Raw genomic sequence first — 21,017 nt, 5'->3', positions numbered from 1 at the left:
AATATATTAGGGAAGATTTTGCGGTAATATTTGAGATTTAACTGCCTAATTAATCATGAATCTTTCATTAATTTAAGTTGAAAAAGTTTAAAGATTTTATAGTATTTTTAGACTGACCCTATATTTATATTGGAAATATGGGCTTGCCTAGTTGTAGAGAAATATTAAATTCATGGAGTTCTGCATTTGACTCAATGACATATAATTTATGAAATTCATCGCTCTAATTTTCCTTAAGTTTCAAATGGATGTAATTTTTTTGAAATTTTTTAATTTTGGAGTGAGGTAAATGATTTGATGCGAAATTTTAAAATGGTAGATAAATCCTTTTGCCTCCTAATCCACATCTGATTAATTCTTTTAATTCCAATTTTCATATAACAATGGTCTTCCTCATTAATTTGATTTTTTAAAAAAATTAAGTTTTTAGAATTAAGAAAAAGTTTAGTCATTTTTTTTCTAATTTACGGATAGCAGATTGATTTTTTTCTAACCATTGATTTCATATATTACAAAATATTGGATTCATGTGTTAAGAGGATCGATTTTTGAAATCAACCATCCCAATATTTTAGCCAAAAAATTTAGGCAAGCCGAGAGATTTTGCTTAGATGGTAAAAAGATTTGGACATCTATTAACATCTCTAGGCTCGCGTAATATTATTTTATCTAAGATTTAAATCTAAAATCAAAATCGAGCCATTTAACAACACTATATTTGATAGAGGTCACTTTTCAAATTTAAATTTGTAATAAATGAAAGAGAAATATTTATATTTTTATTCATTCTGGGGGCTATCAAAGATGATTAGGGCAAGATAATTTGCTGTAAAAATTTATTTCAAAATTTTATTTCAGACCTATTATAATAAGATCAAATCTATATATTGAATCATAGTCATTATTTTTCAAATAAATTTCTGGATAATTTACAGCTAATATGCAATTTTAAAGAGTTATACATACTATCAGTAAACTCATATTCATGCCAAACAATATACTATAACATAAGCGTAGCCAGGATTTTCCTAAGGGGAGGGGGATTAATAAATTTCTAGTGGCTTCGCTCCCCCCCGCGGCCTCTTTTGGCTGGCCGAAAGCCTGATTTGCACCGTCTTTGTCCGCTTTTCTTTAGCTTATATAGCTAGAAATATAATTTTAATGAAAACAACTCATTATCATTATTTAAAATGTATGAATTAGTTACCAAGAGATGGTATCAAAAAATATACTTTGGAACTAATAGCGATTTATTTTTATTAGTTTGTATAAAATAAAATCCATATATACATTAATACCAAAACGTATCATTTATAATGTTAAATCTAATTTTCTTTTAGAATTTGATAATTCATTAATTATTTCAGTATTAACTGATGTTAATTCCTGATGAATATTTAAGAGCGTTAAACCATTTAAACTATTTTGCGAAATAGTATTTCGCAAATATGTTTTTAGCCTTCGTAAATTTGAGAATATTCTTTCATTATTAGTTTATGTCTTAATAGGGAGGCATACTAACATTTGGAAATTTTGTATTGTATGGAAAGTTTATTAATGTGTGTTTACAAACATTGAGTGCACTTAATGCATTCTGATGCTTAATGTCCATTCTTTTTAAAGCTCACAGGCCAATATTTAAATTCACCATTTACTTACAATTCGGTCCCTACCATTTCAACCTCATACGACATGTTCATTAATGAACAGTTTATGGTTCAATAAATGTTCCTTAATTTGGAATAAAAATCTATCCATAAGTGATATAAAAATCATAATTCTATAATACTCCTCAACTGATTGTGTGGAAATATTATTCCTATGAACCTCTGTTTGTTTATTATGATATGTATGAATTTACCTTTTTTTGAACCGTTTTTAAAATCTTGCTAAAATAGCTTAGCATTTTTTATGATTAGTAAAATAGCCTAATATGAATCTTCAGCTATAAATTCTTGAACCATATCTTAGTTCACCTTTTGCAAGGCTCTGCATAATAATATTACATGACAGAAGAAAGTAGGTTTAGACTTTATAAGTGTAGATGGTGTTCTTTAAAATAATTCAAACTTGAGAAAAGATCCTATATATAAACAAAAATTAGATTAGGTTTTTTTTAAATAACGCATATACCAGTTTAACTTCTGTTATAAAGATCTAAAAAATTTGATAAGGATCTGAATGAAGATACTTGTGATGATGATCTAATAAGTATTTTGAAAAAAAAGTTCTTAAAATATTTTTAATAAATTCCTCCTATCAAAATTTATATTTATTATATATATTACAACCCTCAGATCCTGCACTAGTTGAACATGTGTCTAGCAAAACGTAGACTGTGTTGAGCACCAAGCGCTCTTGTTTATCTGATTAAAATTTTGAGAACCAATTGTCATTAACAATAAATAAAAAATTATTATAAAAAAATATAATCTTACAGTATTATTTTCTTTGTATAATTTCATTTTTATTATCTATGGAAAAGAATGTTAATAAAAAGAAAATTTGTATTTAATATATAGTATTTTTAGTAACGAGTAATGCGTTTCTTCTAACTGTCGAAAATATGTATTGAAAGAAAAGAAGTTGTATAATTATAAAATAATTAATTTGAATATATATATTAGAAAGGTTAATAGAATATTTTTTCATATCTATATGTAAATTAGACGAATATATATAGCAGGTTTGTATATTATTTAATTTGTTAAAAAGTTTTTGTTTTATAATAAAATTTAATTGATTTTTTTGTAAATTGTGTTTTTATATATATAAAATAAATAAAAAAGTTAATTCTAATTATTTTTATAATAAAAGTCTTTAGATTCTTGGTTGGCAGCCCATGTCATATTATTAAAGTAAAGAGTAATGGTAAAGCATTTTTTTTCAAACTTTAATGCATTCAAATTCATAAACCCTATTTATTACTTAGATGGGCATAGAATAATATAATCCTTAAAAGAAATTAAAAATGTATAGAATAATTCAATATCATAGATCCAAGATCAATTTATTTTAGTATTATTATAGTTAGGATCGAGATTTGACTTAAAGTTATGCATTTGGCTTTAAATTCTTTATTTTTCTTTTAAATATGGATGAATAAGAAATAATTTTCATAGGATCATAAGATAGGCAAAAACATATTGAAATATGCATCTTTAAACCCCTTAAGCAGGGATTCGAACCGAACCCGAACCCGGAGAAGTGAACCCGGGTTTTTAGAAAAAAACTCTGAACCCGAACCGAACCTGAACCCCATTTATAAAATTTCCAAAACCCCGAACCGAACCCAAGAATTTTATTTGAACCCGGGTTCAATCGGGTTCAGTGTATTATTTAAAATCATATATTAATATATGTAAATACAAATATTATATTTTCAAATTTCCAATTAAATGAAGTCTTAATAAATTTTAAACAATTTAATTCATTTATGCCATTTTTAAATTTATTCTCGATTCCTATTGGAGTGTTAAAAAATTTTAAACAATTGAATTAATTTACGCCATTTATTTTTAAATTTTTATCTTATTATTCTTAAAGATTATTAATTAGAAGAAAATGGTTAACAAATCAAAGTAAAAATTATTATATTGTTAATTTAAAAAATTCTAAACATCTAACTTAAAAATTGTTAAATGTAGGGCAGTTTTTGTGAACTTATTAAAATGATTTTAAAATTTATATATGCTAATCATTTATTTTTGGTTCAGTTTAATTTTTACAAGATATTAATGAAGTGCATATTATAAATGAAATTAAATTTATAAATATCTCTTTTTTAATTCTGAAATCATTGCTATTTAAAAAAATTGTTCTCTTTTTATAGATTTAAGATTAAAGATAAAGTCATATTTGATAAGCATTTTACCCTTAATAAAATAGAAAAAAAAATCAATATGTTCATATTGCAAAGTAAAAATGTCTGGTAATCACTTGTCAAATTTAGAAAGACACCTGGAAAGAAATCACAACAATGAATATTTAAATTATTTAAATGAAAAAACCAAATATCAGGAATTGTTATTGGCAAAAAAACCTAAAATTAATATAGAAACCTTTTTTCCAAAAAAGCATATAAGTATAAATATATCATCTAATGATTTGATGAGTTCTATATTAGAACTTGTTACTGTAAATGGCCGGCCTTTATCAATTATTGAAGATTCGGGATTTCAAAGAATTATAAATCCACTCCTATCTGGGCTCAATTTAGTTATAAACAAAGAAAATTTATCCAGAACTATTAATAAAACAGCCCAATCAATTAGAGACAAAATATCGAGAGAGGTAGAAGGAAAATTAATAAGTTTAAAAGTTGATGCAGTTCAACGACTAGATAGGTCAATTCTTGGTGTAAATATTCAATTTATATCAAAGTCCATTATAAATTTGAGGCTCTTGGAATTGTAGAGCTGAAAGAGAGATGTACAGGAGAATATATAAAAGAGAATATATTAAAAACTTTACTAAAATTTAAAATTAATATTCAACAAATATACACAATTACTTCTGATAATGGTTGTAATTTTTTAAGAGCTATAAAGCTCCTGCAACCTGAAACTGATTATGATATAAGGAGTGAATCAGCAGATGAGGAAAATATGGATGTAAATGTATATAAATATGATATTGATGATATACAAAATACTTTTTTATCAACTATTATATCCTATCCGATTTATAGTGTACGGTGTGCACACACTTCAGCTGGCACTTCAAGATGCTATAAAATTATCACCTATTGTGGAAACCATTGCAAAAGCTAGGAGCCTAAATTTAAAATTAAGACATCCCACTACCAAAAGTTATTAAAAAATATGAAACTCCCTAAGCCTGTGTTAGATTGCCACAGATGGCATTCAACCCATGATATGTTAGAAAGGCTGATTTTACTAAAACCCAATATCGAAGATTTTTTTACAGAGCAATCTGATTATTTATTGACTGAAGATTGGAAAGAGATAATAACGATTGTTGAAATTTTAAAACCGCTAAAAATCGCAACCAAACAATTCCAATCTGAACAGTTAACACTGACAGATTTTTATGCAGCATGGTTAAGATGCTGCATCGAACTGGAAAAAAATCCAAACCATTTTGCTCAATTACTATATTCTTGTCTTAAAAACAGAGAAGAAAGGTTTATAAAGAACGAAATTCTCTTAGCTGCCATATACCTGGGCCCAAGATACAAGGTTAATTAAAAGCTTAGTAAATTAATTATTTTAGATTTATATTAAAATTGTTATTTTATGAAATATTTAAATATAAACAATATAAATCCTTAAATATTACAGGTATTACTTAGTGATGATGATAAGATTTGTGCGAAAAAACATCTTGTCAATTTATGGAGACGAATTAAAAGCTTAACAACGCCAATTTTATCTGATGATATTAGTTCCGATGAAGTTATTGAACAAGAAGATGATTTAGAGAAATTGATATAACTTAAAGAAAGGCAGGAGAAAATATTTAAAAGAGGGCCAACGATTGCTGAGAAAAGTATTGGAACAATAATTACTGGATTTAGCGATTATATAAGATTAGATAAGAAGGAAAATATTTTGCATTTTTGGGAGTCTGCTAAGCTGGAACACCCTGAATTATATATTTTATCTAAAATCTTATTTGCTGTTCCTGCAACCCAAGTTAATTTTTCATATTTTCACATATAAATACATTTAACATAGGTTAGCGTTGAAAGATCTTTTTCACATTTGAAATTCATTCTTTCACCACATAGATCGAGGATGAGTGAACAACTCTTGGAAGATATTATGCTAATACGTCTAAATAAAATTTTTAAAATTGATACATGACTATATGCTTTGTATTTTTAACTATATTGGCCTATAAATAAAATAAAAAATTTATTTTTTATATCAAATTTATGTCTAGTTTTTTATTATGATTTAAATATAGAATTTTTTTTATCAACTCAAAAATTCTTGAACCCGAACCGAACCCGAACCAAACCCGGGTTCAAAAATATTTCCCTGAACCGAACCCGAACCGAACCCGAACTTTTTTTTTATACCCCGAACCGAACCCGAACCGAACCCGGTCTAAAATTTTGTCGGGTTCGCATCCCTGCCCTTAAGAATTAAAAAGTTTCATGATACCCAGCCATTCAATTTCCCCATTCTTCTATGATTGGTAAAATCAAATTCTGACGAGCCACGGTATTCCCTCATGAATAATAAAAATTTAAATAAAAATAAAAATAATGAATACCTAGAAAAATCTATTATCTTAATTGTGTCATTCTCAACTTGAGGTGGCTCTCTTTTTGAAAAATTTCATAAATATAATTTTAACTAGTTTGCAAAAAACATTTTCAATATTATTTAATCAATTCTGTTCTTCAAAGTTTGAAATTTGAATGGGGCTAAGTCCCTGTGCATTCCCCCACCCCGATGACAATCTATCTAATAAAAAATTAGAAAATTAAAGAATTTTATGCCATGTATTATCAATATAATAGAATCAATATTAGGATACTTACTTGATAATAATCAGACACTTACAGGCCTAACCCTAAGGCCAACTCGAGCCTTATTTTAATTTTATTTAAAAATATATTAGGGCCGTATATTTTTAAACTAAATATTTTAAATATATTATATATCTAAAATACTATCGCCGGGGTAGCCTAATGGGTTATGATGTATGCTTGGAAACAGAAGGACGCAGAGGACGCTGGTTCAATCCTGGTAAGGAGCATAAAAACTTTCAGGTTTTTCTTCGATAACTGATATGTAAAATCCCTATGCTAAAATGAATTTCGGAGCTTATAGATGACACCCCGGTCACCGACAGACCTGAACAGCCAGGTGCTAAGATACTTGTCCAATAAACAAAATGAAGGGAACAAATGAAAATATCGCAGGGCAAAGAAGACAAGATTAGCAAGTTTGAATAATGGTACACTTAAAGGTAAAACGAGAGAATTGACATCAATGTTGAACAAGAGAAAAGTTGATATAGCGTGCATACAAGAGACGAAATGGAAAAGTCAGAAGACATTAATGATTAAAGATGGGTATAAATTGTAATATAATGGAATTCTTAGTAATAGGAACGGTTATCATCCTCAGTCAAGATCTAACCTCCTCAGTAGTGGAAGTCAACAGGATCTCTGATAGACTAATGAAGATAAAACTCTGCATTGGTCAATCAATACTACACATCCTTTCAGTATATGCTCCTCAAACGGGTGGCAAGGAAGAAAAGAAAGATGACTTTAGAGCTATCCTTGATAAAGCTGTAATGGAAATCTCTAAGGATGACCTAGTCATAATAAGTGGTGATTTAAATGCTCATGTGGGAAAAGCAAGAGATAGCTACAAAAGGCATCATGGTGGTTTTGGATATGGAGAAAGAAATGATGAAGGAGAGCATATACTGAAATTTGCGCAAGCCTTCGACCTTGCCTTAACCAACACCTACTATAGGAAAAAAGACAGTCATTTAATAACATATAAAGTGGTACAAGGAAAACACAGATAGATTACATGCTAATCTCTCGTATAAGATTAAAAGATGTAATAGACGCGCAACACAAGCTACTAGTCATGGATTTACACATCTCAAATAAATCCACTCAAAATAAGATGAAACTTGAACCATGCATCAAATGGGGTAAATTAAAAACAATGACAGATGTCTTTGTAATCAATGCAAACATTGAAACAATAGATTCCTCACAAGTCAGTGAAAAAATGTGGATAGACCTTTCATCCAGATTAATAGATACTACCAAATTGACACTAGGCTTGACAAGGGGAGGTAACAAATCATACAAAGAACTAGGTGGTGGAATGAAGAGGTAAACCACTATACAGAAGAAAAAAACTCTTTATAAAATTGGTAGAAATCCAAAAAACCCAGATGACAAGACAAGATACAAAAAATCCAAGAGATTAGCTACAAAGGCGGTGGCTAGGGCCAAATCTATGGCATACGATGACATGTATGAAGAACTACATACCAAAGAAGGGCAAAATAAAATATACAGATTAGCCAAACAGTGAGAAAAGAATTCTAGGGATATAAACGGAGCTCCGAAAGTAATCAAAAATAAAGATGGGAAATTGATGATAAAGGAAAAAGAAATAATGAATAGATGGAAAGAATATTTTCAGGAGCTTCTCAACTTTAATCCCCACATACTACATCTAGACAAACACTCCACATGTCAAAACCTTGTACAAACTATAACAGAACGAGAAATAATCACATGCCTCAAGCATATGAAAAACAACAAAGCTAGGGGTCCAGATGATATCCCAATAGAAAGCCTTAAAGCACTAGGAGATGATGGAATACATTTCCTCACAAATCTATACAATAAGATACTTGGAAATGAAGAGTTTCAATAAAAATGGAGGCAGAGCTATCTTGTTCCTATCTTCAAAAATAAAGGGGATCCACGCAATTGTCAAAAATTACAGGGGCATAAAACTAATGTCACATTGTCTAAAACTATATGAAAAAATAATAGAAAAAAGATTAAGAGACATAATCGAAATAGGAGAAACTCAGTTTGGCTTTATGCCTGGAAGATCAACAACTGATGCTATCCACGCAATTAGGCAAATGAGTGAAAAATACAGGGAAAAGAACAAAAAGTTACACATGGTCTTTCTCGATATAGAAAAGGCGTTCTATAGAATCCCAAGAAAACTTATCTGGTGGGCGCTACGCCACAAAAAGATTCCCGAAAAATATATAAGAATAATACAGGATATATATATGGGCCATACAACAATGGTCCGTAGCGCAACAGGCATCGTCTACATGACAGGATTTTTATTGGATGCAAACCCCCTTCAAAAACTTTTGCCTATTCCCCTAAAAAATCCCCACCGCCTTCGGCGGCGGTCTCTTTATTTTTATTTTGACCATATTTATATTGATACTCTTTTCAGAGAATTTATAAAGATAACTTAAATTAATCTATCTCTACCAACTAATTTTGTGATTATAAAGAATTTATTTTTTAGATAATAAATTCAATCAAAACCTCCATTATTTACAATGAATTAATTATTATGGCATTATGAGCTTGCTGATATATCTAAACCTTTTAAATGTAATTTAAAAGGATAGTAGAAAGTTTTATTTGGAAAACAATGTGTATGATTGTTTGCAATATATAGATTTGGTCGATAATTGTATTATAATAATTCTATAATAAAATATTAATTTTTACAGCAATAAATTTTGTCCTATTTCATATCAAAATATAATAGATAACCCCCCAAAAAATTTATCTTACCCCCATTAAAGCAGCTTACCCCCTACCCCCTCAAAAAAATAGGATGCAAACTGTTCCTACCCCTCCCGCTCATGTAGACGCTGGCAACAGGTATTTCAGCAGGCTTCGCAATAGCCGAAGGAGTTCATAAAGGGTCGGCTCTCAGCCCACTTCTCTTCATTACAGTTATAGATGTATTAGCACAGTCTTTACCTCAAACAGTACCGTGGAATATGATATTTGCAGATGATATTGTGATACTTGCCGAATCCAAGGATAAAATGAAAGAAAGATTAGTGAGTTGGATAAATATCCTAGAAAAGCACGAACTTAAAGTAAATAGATAAAAGACGGAGTATATGGTGATAGGAAGAGAGATATAAATGAATGGCAGATATCGGCAATTAAAAGCTTCAAATATTTGGGCTCCACTATATGAACAAACGGCAAAGAGTAAAATTAATCAAGGGTGGATAAAGTGGAGATCTTTATCTGGAGTGCTATTTAACAAAAGAATCCCACACAAATTAAAAGGAAAAATTTACAGTTCCATAGTACAACTAACTATTCTATATAGTTCGGAAAGATGGCCAATCAGAATCAGAGAGAAGTCTACAAATTATGGAGATGAGAATGCTGGCTGGGGTAACAAGAAAGGATAAAGTGCGCAGTACAAGAATACTAAGTAGTTTAAAGTTTTAGTGCCCATTAAAACTAAGTTAATGGTAAACAGACTTAGGTGGTATGAGAAGGCCTATGAACTACATAGGAAATAAGGTTGAGAATTTGGAAGCGATGGGCAAACGTAAAAGAGGAAGGCCAAAACTTCAATGGGGCCATAAAGTTAGAGCCAATATAAAGAAGTATAAATTAGATAAAAGAGATTGTATGAATAACATAAAGTGGAGAGAGATGTTGAAGGAGCTTACCACCAGCAGAAGAGGTGAAAGCTAAAGGGAAAAAATATATATATATATATTTAAAATACTGGCCAGGCCTGAAAATATAAAACACGGGCAGCACCGGGACAATTTTTTGAAAAAAAATCCTGGCCGGGTCGTGCAAATAATACCTTTGAAGGGCTTTAATAATAATAGTAATCATAATTTTTGCTAACACCCCCCCCCCCCCCTCCCACGAATAAATATTTAAGCTAATATTAGTTGATATATAAAATATGTAAATATTATACTACGGTTTTTATTATAATTCCAAGTAAAATTAAAGATATTTTTAATATATTTTCCAGCTGAACAATACCTTATTCATGTTTGGTCTAAAAAAAATTAAATTAAAATTTTTTGATTTTCAACTTAAATCATTATTTCACCAGGAATTAGGTGCCTCAGGTCTAAACTATTCTCCGTATGACTTTATAAATGAATGCTCGCCTCCGTTATTGAAACAATTAGCTCAAGTTAATTATATTAAAAATTCACTTCATTATTTAATGCAGAGAATTGAAACATTAGTTGCTATTGAATTTTCTTTAAAACATGTATGTTGGATCAAATTAAGTAAGAATCGTAAAATAGAACAATGGACACATGAAAACATTGACCTTAATTTAGCTCAAAGCCAAGATATATATGAAAATATACAAAAGGTTTTAAATTTTATTCTGATAAATACTTAAATTGAGTTTATTTTAATTAAAGATTAAGATTTATAAAAGATTACGATTTTTAATTTAATTACTAATGCTTTGAAAGGTCAGATCTTATATAACCTTTCCCTTTGCTAGTATAAAATTACATGATTTATAATGAATTGAATTCTATTAGTCCATATGATATGAGCATCATTTTATTTATAAATTTACTTACCATTTTGTCCAGTTCAATAGTAAGAACCAGTTCTAAGCTGGTTTCCCAGATTTAGTCAGGTTCCAAGTTAAATATTTAGACAACAATATTCCTTGTAAAATGTATATCAGGTACAGATGCAAATATTATATCGAAATACAAGATAATAATTAAATTTGGAGCACTCAATAATACTCAAAAAGATAACATTGTTATACAATCACAACTATAACATTATGACATTATTTTTTTTAAGAAATAGTAACGTTATGTTATTTTACCTTTTTTTAAAAAATGCTATATTATAACATTTTCATTCATTTATATCCTTGGGCTTTAAACTAATTATTTAAAAAAAAGGTAGGAATTGTCTATGTAATTTTAATTATATATTCATCAGCAGTATATATATATAATAAGATTTCTAGCCCATTATTTTTTCTAAAGATTATGAAAATACAATTATGAAAGTTTTATTAATTCAATTGCTCCTGATGATTAGGATTTTCCTTAATAAATACAAATCCTTTTTATTTCTTTCCAAATACTAAAAAAATCGTTGCTTGGAAGGGAATATTAAGCTATGGGTCATTCCATGTCAAATCGACCAAAAAAACGCGATTTTCCGACGACCATCTTTAAAATAAACGAAACTTGGCATGATACTTATTTATTTTGTATATTTTTGTAAATTCTAAATTTTAGAGTGCTAGCTCAACCAAATCCAAAGATATACGCCTTCAAAGTAGAGAATCGCATAATGCGTGATTTCTTAAATCTTGTTTTTCTTACAAATAATATATCATTTTATAGCCCTTAAAATTTTACATTGGAAAATATTAAAAAAAAATTAAAAAATTTTAAGTGTTTTTGTATTTCCGGTAAAAATAAAAAATTAACATTCCTGGGAAGGGATATTTTTTTGGTGTTGATACTCTCTAAAAATGTTTATTACCTTTATATTAAACTATTTAATGAAAAATCTCGATAGCCATTTTTGTTTTTTTAATTTTATTAAAATTATTTTTATAAATAAAAAAGGATAATATAGATGGCGTTATATTAATTTTAATAATAATATAAGGAATGACGTAACATAGGTGGAATTTTTTCTAAAAAAAAAATTAAAAATTCTTGAGAAGATTTTGTTATTGTTTCCAGATTGCTTCTATCAACAGACACCCACTGTTTAAAGGATATATGATCTATGTCATTTTGGGCAAATACAACATCTAATTGTTTTTTAATTGAGAATGTGCCTGGACAATAGTTACAATCTCCTAAATAACAAATAGGGAGTGCTGGATTGCATATTGTTTGAGCTAAAATATTTTTATAATTATGTAATGGATATTCTGGCATAGCTAATAGTTTTGCCAAATTAGCATCTACAAACATAAGCTTAAAATTTTGATGAATTACACAAACACACACACTGTGTGTTCCACTGGCTCCAGCCAGAATACAATTTTTTGGCCGTAAATCTGCAAATTTAGAAAATCCAACTTTAATTATCAGGTACCTCTCTTTAAATCGTTCATATAATTCTTTTAAATTGTTTAAAATTAATCTTTTTTGAGACTGCTCTCTTTTCCCCTTGATCATTATGGATTTATAGTTTTTTTTCCCGGGCATCGCGCGACTGACTTCATCAGAAGAGTAAAATTTTTCTATAATATTCACGGTTTCCAGATCAATTGTTCGCCCAGGTTTTATATTGGGAGATGACATAAATCCTTTTAATTCTATTAATTTTTTTGATTTTCTTACCAAGTAATTCGTGGCTTTGAACTCCATCTCAATTTTTTTAAAGGTCCAATAAGGGGGCAATATAGTAAGAAGTTGATATTTTTTTTCCTTAGAAATAATTGGATAATGATGTTTTAAATTTTGAAGAAGTTCGTCATTTTTATTATTTTATATATCAAACTCAGGAAGGCTGCTTCTTAATATGTTTTGACTAAATGCTTTTGTTATTTTTTTAAGTTTTTCTTGCGGATATTTATTTTCTCCTATTCTTTTCTTTTTTATTGGGGATTGGCCTATTTCTTCTAGCGATACATTTATTATATCCAAAGTTGAACTGGATGGGGCTAGTTCGGGCTCTTCATTTTCAGATATATCCTCAATGGATTCCATATTTATCAAATATAAGCGACATGAGTGACATAATGATTGGCCTATTTAAACCTTTGGATTTTTTAATCATCTTTGGTGTAACCTAATTTTATATATAATAAAAATAATCACGATATCAATCCAGAATCTAAAATTAAAAAGGATTTTATATATAATAAAAATAATCACGATATCAATCCAGAATCTAAAATTAAAAAGGTTTTAATCCATAATATAAATAAACTTACCTTTTGTAGATTTTTTGAAATAGACTTATGGCCTTCTCTAATGAATGGATTACTACACAGTGATTTCATATTATTACAATTTTTTAAATTTAAAAAAAAATTTTAAGTAAAAAAAGAAATATTTTTTTAATCCTTATGTTCTTTTCAATCATGATTGATAATTAAATTTCCTATTTATCGATATAAAAATTTAATAGAAAAAAAGGAATGAAAAATAAATAAGATGATAAAATCTTTAATTTCAAATAATAACGATAGTAGATCCAGAAGTGTGAAATATATACAAATTACGGCCTCAAGAATTCCTATTTAAGCGCAAAATGGATTGCAATAAATAGATATATTTTTATAATAGCTTGAATATAATTTTAAAGTATCTTTATATGGGCCGCTTCCTCATTTATTGCCCCAGGACATCATACTAGTTATACTTAATCGATTTCTTTTGATTTTAATACCGATATAAAATATATTATTATTAAATATAATATATTATTAATAAATTTAGTATAACGCCATCTATATTATCCTTTTTTATTTACAAAAATAATAAAAATTTTAATAAAATTAAAAAAACAAAAATGGCTATCGAGATTTTTCATTAAATAGTTTTATATAAAGGTAATAAACATTTTTAGAGAGTATCAACACCAAAAAAAAATCCCTTCCCAGGAATGTTAATTTTTTATTTTTACCGGAAATACAAAAACACTTAAATTTTTTTAACTTTTTTTCAATATTTTCCAATGTAAAATTTTAAGGGCTATAAAGTGATATATTATTTGTAATTCTATCTTAAGTATTTTTTAAGAAAAACAAGATATAAGAAATCACACATTACGCGATTCTCTACTTTGAAGGCGTATATCTTTGGATCTGGTTGAGCTGGGGCTCTAAAATTTGGATTTTATTATCATTTACAACATAAATAACTAACATGCCAAGTTTCATTCATTTTTGAGATGGTCGGCCGAATCACTGGTCGATTTGTCATGGAATTACCCCTATATAAGAACTAGATGTTTGCCCACAACTTGTCTCACTCTGTGCATTTCTATCATGCTCTTAAAGTTTTAAAGGTCTAATTAAAAATTGCAATGATGTTGAATTTGAATTTAAATAATCTGAAACAATTTTAAGATTTTGAAATCTGGGATCAAGTAGAATCATTAATATCTAATGCCTAAAATATAATTTTATTAATAAAAAAATAAAATAACTTAAGGTTCAGTAATGGGAAACCTATGGTCAAGCTTTTTTTTCATTTTTTCTTTTAAGCAAATAATATCTGAGCAATCAGATCTAATAATTTGTATATACGTTTCTATTTCACTGCGAAATAATAACCCTAAGTTTATTGTCGATCCTTTTTTGGAGATAAGAAAGATTACATTATTCATCTTAGTTATTAGATCTTAGTCAAAATCTTTTATTTCTGAAAATAGTTTTTTTTTCCACTCTATATTATTATCATGTTTGAGATATAAATTTAATTCAATATTTTATTCAATTCATATATTACATTTACATATAAACAATATATAATAAGAAATATATTCGTAATTACACTAATACATTAATATTGATTATATAAAATATTTAAATGGTAGTTCATAGTCATCCCAAATTTCTTGTTAAGTAGTATCTATTTAATTAAAATATTAAAAGTTGATCGTAATTTATTATATAATTAGATTACTTTAGTCAATTGGTAGTCTACGATAGCCCAGCTCCAAATAATAATTTGTCTTTCAATGTTTGATGTATCCTTTATTTTTCTCCCTCTTTGTTTAAGAGTGAATTCTTTTAAGGGACGGATCACCAATAATTTCTGGGAAAGTATCCCGTTTTATTTTATGAATCGAGACCTTCGACATATTAACAAATTTCCCTATGTCCTTAATCTTCATCTGTTCCTCCTCTGGCATAGCTAAAAATTTTATTACCATGTCAAACTTTTCTTTATTCCAACAATGGTATGTTCTTTTGGTTTTAGGAATAATGGAGGAGAGGATGATTTGTATTTTCATTAATGGTAGCTAATTTGTGGAAATGTTAGAATATGATTGATAATTTTCCATCTCATTCTCACCTGAGATGGGCAAAGAATAACTTACAGAAGTAATTGGGAATAAAGGAGAAATAATATGTGAAATATATTAAACATCATTAATTAAATTAAATATTAAAAAAAATATTGTAAATACGCTTTTTATGTAAAATTAATTTTTTTTTAATTGTACAAACTTCAAGTGCGGCATTTTTTAAAAAAGTTGTTTAATATTTTTTTAACATAGATTAATGTTTAAGTATGATTAAAATAAAAATATTATATTATCATTTTATTTTGTTTTAACATCTGGTAAAAAATATCCCCCCTCTCACTGTAAATGGCATCAAATCTAAGCAGCATATCAAAACATAATTTCGCCCTATTAGATTTCATATATTTTATACATTAAAAAGATATTAATAAACATCAAAATAATTAGAGCCGGAATGAAACAAATTAAAAATTTGATTTAGTTTTGAACCTTCAAATAAAGCTTTACATAATTAATTTAATAAAATATTAAGTTTATACATTAAAAAGATCTCAAAATAGAGCTGACAAAAATTTAGTAGTTTTGAACTTTTAAAATAAAGCTTAATAAAAATAATTTACAGTTAAAAATTTAAAATGAATAATAATAAACAATAATACTAACCTAAGAGCCATTTTTTATCTTTTATATTGTTGCTACATCTTGGTGTTGGCATTATTAATTTTTTTGTGATATTTTATGAATATTAACTAAGTGTCGATAAAAGGTTCCTTGTACTTATATTTTTGCTAAAACATTTTATTTCATAAATAAAATATAAATTATATATAAATATAAGTCTAAAATTAAAATAAATACTGTGAAAATGGATTGTGTTTATCCAAATCTTACTCATCTTTTTTCCCCAATTTTAAGCAGGCTTATTGTGCTTTTCTTATTTTCATTTTTCAAAATAAGATTTCCAAATTACCTCCAGATATAACTTGATTTATGATTAGTAGAGTTTTTATTTCATAATTGTATATAGGGTGGTTTTAAAACGTGCAAGTCCATAAAAATTATTAATGTATTGTTTGTGGAAATGAAATGATGTAGGAATGAATTTAAATATACATTATATATAGCAATAGAATACAATAGCTATAACAACACAATATTATTTTGATTTTTTATGGAAATTTGGATTCAAAATTTGTAATTTATAAATAACTTAATATATTATATTGCTAATAAATATTTAATTTATATAATTATACTTATTAAATTATTTTTCATATTAATTTCTATTATAAGATATTTCTAAATATCAATAAAAATTAGATTTTGTTTACTTAATATTTGATTGCTATACGATATTACCAAATAAAATATATATAATTAATAAATAACTCATTTTTCTAAATCTGAAAATAATGCGAATGCTAAAGATTGTATTGTATAACATTCTATAAATTTTATTTTAATACTTATTAATAAAATAATGCACTTGGTAAATAATAAATAAAACATCATTTATTTAAAATTTATAAAACTTTTTAAACCTGTTTATAGAGGTTTGGATGGCTTTGTTAAATATTTTTAAATAAAGGTTTGGTTCATTGAAAAATATATTATTCTTCTTCTCCGTTTTATGGCGATTTCCAGGTTTACCCGGATAGGCCAGTTTTCCCTCTGATTTTTCTTTTCCATTTTTGACGGTCCTGAGCATCAATACTTGTAAGATTCATGCTTCTCATATCCGCCGCTATCACATTTGTCCATGTCATCTTGGGTCTTCCTCTAGGTCTTGGTCCTCCTACTTCCATCATTGTGCATCTCTTTACCTAGTCATCTCTTGTAATACGTTCCACATGCCCAAACCATCTTAGTCTATTTCGTCGCAATACGATACCAATCATTTCTATACCTAATCTTGCTCGCAATTCCTTCCTAGTTTTTCTCTCTCTCAGAGATACCCCACACATCCATCTAACCATCCTCATCTCTGTTCTTTCTAATTTGGCTTCGTGAGTCGCTTTCATTGCCCATGTTTCACCGCCATAAACTAAACAACTCCTCACACAGCTTACGTAAACTTTCCCCTTTAACTTCAGAGAAACTTTTTTATTTGTAAGAATAGACGACATCTCTCAACTTCCTCCAAGCTTGTCTGATCCTTGCAACAACGGCTACACTACCATCTGCGTTTAGCATATCACCTAAATAACAAAACTTATGCACTTTTTCTAGGATTAACCCATTGCCAATATCCAGAACACCATTTTTTAGGTTATCATTATTATGTGTCCCTTTCATGCATGTTTTACAAATAAAGATCATTCTTTCTAACATCAAACTGCCTTTTTTTCCCGCTACATCTTTTATGTACCCATTTCTGGCATCTGGTGCATTGGATAGAATTTCTAGCAACTCCTTTCCCACATACACCACAAGGCCACTTACCGGATTCTTCCATCTTTATATTTTCCCTACCAATCATCACCTTTGTTTTTGATGCATTCATTCTCAGGCCCTTTGCTTCCATAGTCATCTTCCATTTACTAACTTTATTCCTCAATTCTCCCTCACTGTTTGCCATTAATACAAGGTCATCTGCATATAATATCTCCCAGGGAAGTCCTTCACGCATTTCTCTAGCCACCACATCCATTACTAAGATAAATAATAATGGACTCAGCACAGATCCTTGATGAAGTCCTACCTTCACCTCAAAGCTGTCACTATCACCATAATCCGTCCATACTGCTGTTTGTGCTCCAACATACATTGCCATCACTGCGGTAACCAACCATTCCTCCACACCTGATTTTCTCAAGGCCCATCTAGTAATCTCACGCGGCACCCTATTAAATGCTTTCTCCAAATCAACAAACGCATAATAGTTTTTTTTCCTTCGCAAGATACTTCTCCTGAATTTGTCTCACCACAAAAATTGCATCTGTCGTGCCTTTTCCCGATGTAAAACCAAACTGCATTTCATCAATTTTAATTTGTTCCCTTAACCGCTTCTCTAACACTCTCTCAAATACTTTCATTGCATGTTCCAAGAGTTTAATAGCTCTGTAAGACCCGCAATCTAAAGGATCACCTTTCCCCTTGTATACTGGGATAATTATACTTCTTCGCCAGTCCTCGGGAATAGTACCTTCTGTGACAATTTGATTGGCTAAATTCATTAACCATTCAATCCCTAAATCATCAGAACCTTTAAACATCTCTGATACCACCATCGTTAAACCCGATGCCTTCCCTTTCTTCATCTTTTTCACTGCTCTCTTTATCTCGTCCTCGCTAAATTTACACCCTGGACCTCCTACCTTTGCACAACTAATATTATTATCCCATTCATTTTCTTCATTCAAAAGTCCTTTCATGTAAATCTTCCAGGTGTTCTTAATACCACTACCATCAATCGTCATTTTTCCTTACATATTTTTCAAACACTTTACACCTATCACATCCTGCCTCTTTTTTGACATCTGTTTTGCCATTCGAACCATATTTCCAATTCCATCAGCGCATTCCATTTCTTTAGCAAACTCGTGTCTTTTTTCTTCTTGAGCCTTCGCTATTAATTTCTTAGCATTTCTTTTAGCCATCTTGTAAATATCATTATCACTATTTTCTTTGCTATTTTACCATACTTTGAAACACCTCCGTTTCTCGTCCACGGTTTTCGCTACCTCCGGGTTCCACCACCACTAGGCGGCCCTTTTGTCCATCCACATACCTCCTCAGTTGTCATTACCCAGGCTTTCTTCATGGCTTCTTAGCCGCCAAAAGACGTTGCCACTCCCCCGCCACAATGAGGCTGAAGGTAAGATTTTGGGAGAGCATTGAAAAATATATAATTATATCAATTTGGTTTGACATTCTGGTTATATGCATAGTGATTAGCCATATTTATATTAATCCTTTTATGTTTTGAGAAATTTCTTCATACTATTGTAAATTTAAAATGTATTAGTCTGCCACTTTTAATGCTAATAATGAATGAGTTAATATTAATTAATATGTTGATTTTATAAATTACCATTGTAAATAATCATCTTATTCATATTATATCCATCTTTGTAATTTTGTCTTACTGTAATGCTATAGTATCACAAATCTTGGTCTCAACGGTGCCCAAATTAAATGGGTTTTACTGTCCCTTCCTCTGATCATCGTGATTGATTTATTATTAAAAAACTTATTCAATTAAATTGTAAGCAGAGTATAATTAGTTAATAAAATCTGGTACCGATAAAAAAGGAGGATCTAGTTTAAAATCGGATTTCAGCTTAGTCTAAAAATATGGTTACTCGGCTCTTAATTATATTTTATGAAGGAAACATTATAAAAAGCATTATAAGACGTTTAAAAAAATACAAATTCTGGCCTAGCTCAAAATATTATGCTTAAATTTCTTGGCACGAAAAAATATATCCGACCTGCCCGTACAAATTTCCGTATTTAAGTTAATTTTTAACGTCCCATTTATAATTTATTTATTCTACTACCATACCATTTTGTTATGGAAAAAAGTCACCAAAATAATTCATAATGATATATTTTATTTTAAAAAAAATTTAGATCAAAAAGTTGGTTAATATGCTCCCTCTGTCTGATGTGTACGTTCTTGAGATGAAATCATTTCGCCCAACAATTAAAAATGTCAAATTATACGTAGATTTGTATGCAGCTCTGTCAATGGCAGCCATATCAATTAATTTGTTATTACCAAAATCTGAGATTACGCGTTTAAACAATGATTGCTACCTACCAAATATATATAGCCTGAAAGATAGTCAAGTTTCAAAATTTTATCAATTAAATGTAGGAGGGGAAAGAATTAGCAGCATCAAAAAAGCCCAAAGCATTTTATCAAAATTTTCAAATAATTCAGAAGCTCCTTCACAAATTGATATTGAACCAAATATGCTGCAATATTATATTAAATATTTAAATGGTGGGAAAACATTCTTGAAGGAACAATACAGTAATACGTTGCTATTAGGTCTCATGTTCTTAGACAATATAATTTTTGGAAAAGCATAAGCCTTAATACTATTGATTCCTTTGAAAAAAAATACCGGTTAATTAGTATCTTATAAAGATAATACATCGAATTTGTGTATATTATTTATTTCATATTCAATAATATTTATTTATAAAAATAATAAGCAGAAGACAAATTGGCCATGATAAATAAATAGTTAAGTAGCTGTGATGTTTACAAAAAGTGTTTAAATATAAAAATAAATGACCATTTGATAAGAGGGAAAATAACAATTTGCTAGATAATCGGCGCATTTAAAAAAATTAATACTGGTACCAGGGCCTTTTCCGTACCCATCTTAATGTGTATCCAGAATCGGTCCTTATTTTAATAGAAGCAGCCTCGGCGGCCTTTACTGTTTCTTTAACGCTTTGCATTAGGTTTTGAGCATTACCAACCAACATTTCGGTTGCCTCCACGTCTTCATCACTACCTATTTTAAAACACGATATTACAATTATTTTTACTCTTAAAATTCGCTAAAGAAAATAT

General features: G+C 28.8%; 3 protein-coding genes across 7 annotated transcripts in view; 2 read left to right on the top strand and 1 right to left on the bottom strand.

The window, feature by feature from the left end:
- The first annotated feature begins 3,519 nt into the window (after positions 1–3,519).
- Positions 3,520–6,096, top strand: LOC135926422 (uncharacterized). 3 transcript variants are annotated; one of them, XR_010571867.1, is made up of 4 exons: positions 3,520–3,581; positions 3,833–5,201; positions 5,304–5,511; positions 5,700–6,096. XR_010571867.1 is itself a non-coding variant. In XM_065462296.1 (3 exons), exons 2-3 carry the CDS (start codon positions 4,824–4,826, stop codon positions 5,454–5,456), a joined length of 531 nt encoding a protein of 176 aa, XP_065318368.1. In that variant the 5' UTR covers positions 3,520–3,581; positions 3,833–4,823; the 3' UTR covers positions 5,457–6,096. The 3 variants fall into 3 exon arrangements, 1 of the variants encoding a protein (XP_065318368.1); XR_010571866.1 differs by having other exon boundaries at positions 5,304–5,657; XM_065462296.1 differs by having other exon boundaries at positions 5,304–6,096.
- A 3,916-nt stretch (positions 6,097–10,012) lies between these two features.
- LOC135926967 (uncharacterized) lies at positions 10,013–20,685 on the top strand. Its single transcript, XM_065462900.1, has 4 exons — positions 10,013–10,111; positions 10,518–10,685; positions 10,725–10,874; positions 20,060–20,685. The coding sequence occupies exons 1-4, from the start codon at positions 10,013–10,015 to the stop codon at positions 20,522–20,524; spliced, it is 882 nt and encodes a 293-aa protein (XP_065318972.1). The 3' UTR covers positions 20,525–20,685.
- The window catches only part of LOC135925920 (vinculin-like), a 31,104-nt gene continuing 30,709 nt past the window's right edge, over positions 20,623–21,017 (bottom strand). For 2 of the 3 annotated variants that reach the window (XM_065461502.1, XM_065461501.1), the window contains one exon: positions 20,624–20,958. In XM_065461502.1, the coding sequence (XP_065317574.1) occupies positions 20,789–20,958 (170 nt within the window). In that variant the 3' untranslated portion in view covers positions 20,624–20,788. Of the gene's footprint in view, positions 20,959–21,017 lie in introns of all 3 variants that reach the window. The other variant, XM_065461500.1, reaches the window with a different exon arrangement.

This window comes from Gordionus sp. m RMFG-2023, chromosome 3 (genome assembly GCF_954871325.1).
Source record: "Gordionus sp. m RMFG-2023 chromosome 3, tfGorSpeb1-WG-v2, whole genome shotgun sequence".
NCBI classification, from domain to species: Eukaryota; Metazoa; Nematomorpha; class Gordioida; order Chordodea; family Parachordodidae; genus Gordionus; species Gordionus sp. m RMFG-2023.
Note: the sequence above shows the minus strand (reverse complement) of the source record. Positions and strands in the feature narration are given on the sequence as shown.

Bases quoted from the DNA above. Each gene is read 5' to 3' on its own strand.
- LOC135926422 (XM_065462296.1), top strand. From the start codon at position 4,824: ATGAAACTCCCTAAGCCTGTGTTAGATTGCCACAGATGGCATTCAACC. The intron at 5,202-5,303 runs GTTAATTAAAAG...TAAATATTACAG, and splicing joins ACCTGGGCCCAAGATACAAG to GTATTACTTAGTGATGATGA.
- LOC135926967 (XM_065462900.1), top strand. From the start codon at position 10,013: ATGAGAAGGCCTATGAACTACATAGGAAATAAGGTTGAGAATTTGGAA. The intron at 10,112-10,517 runs GTTAGAGCCAAT...TATATTTTCCAG, and splicing joins AACTTCAATGGGGCCATAAA to CTGAACAATACCTTATTCAT. The intron at 10,875-20,059 runs GTTTTAAATTTT...AAAAAAATTTAG, and splicing joins TATATGAAAATATACAAAAG to ATCAAAAAGTTGGTTAATAT.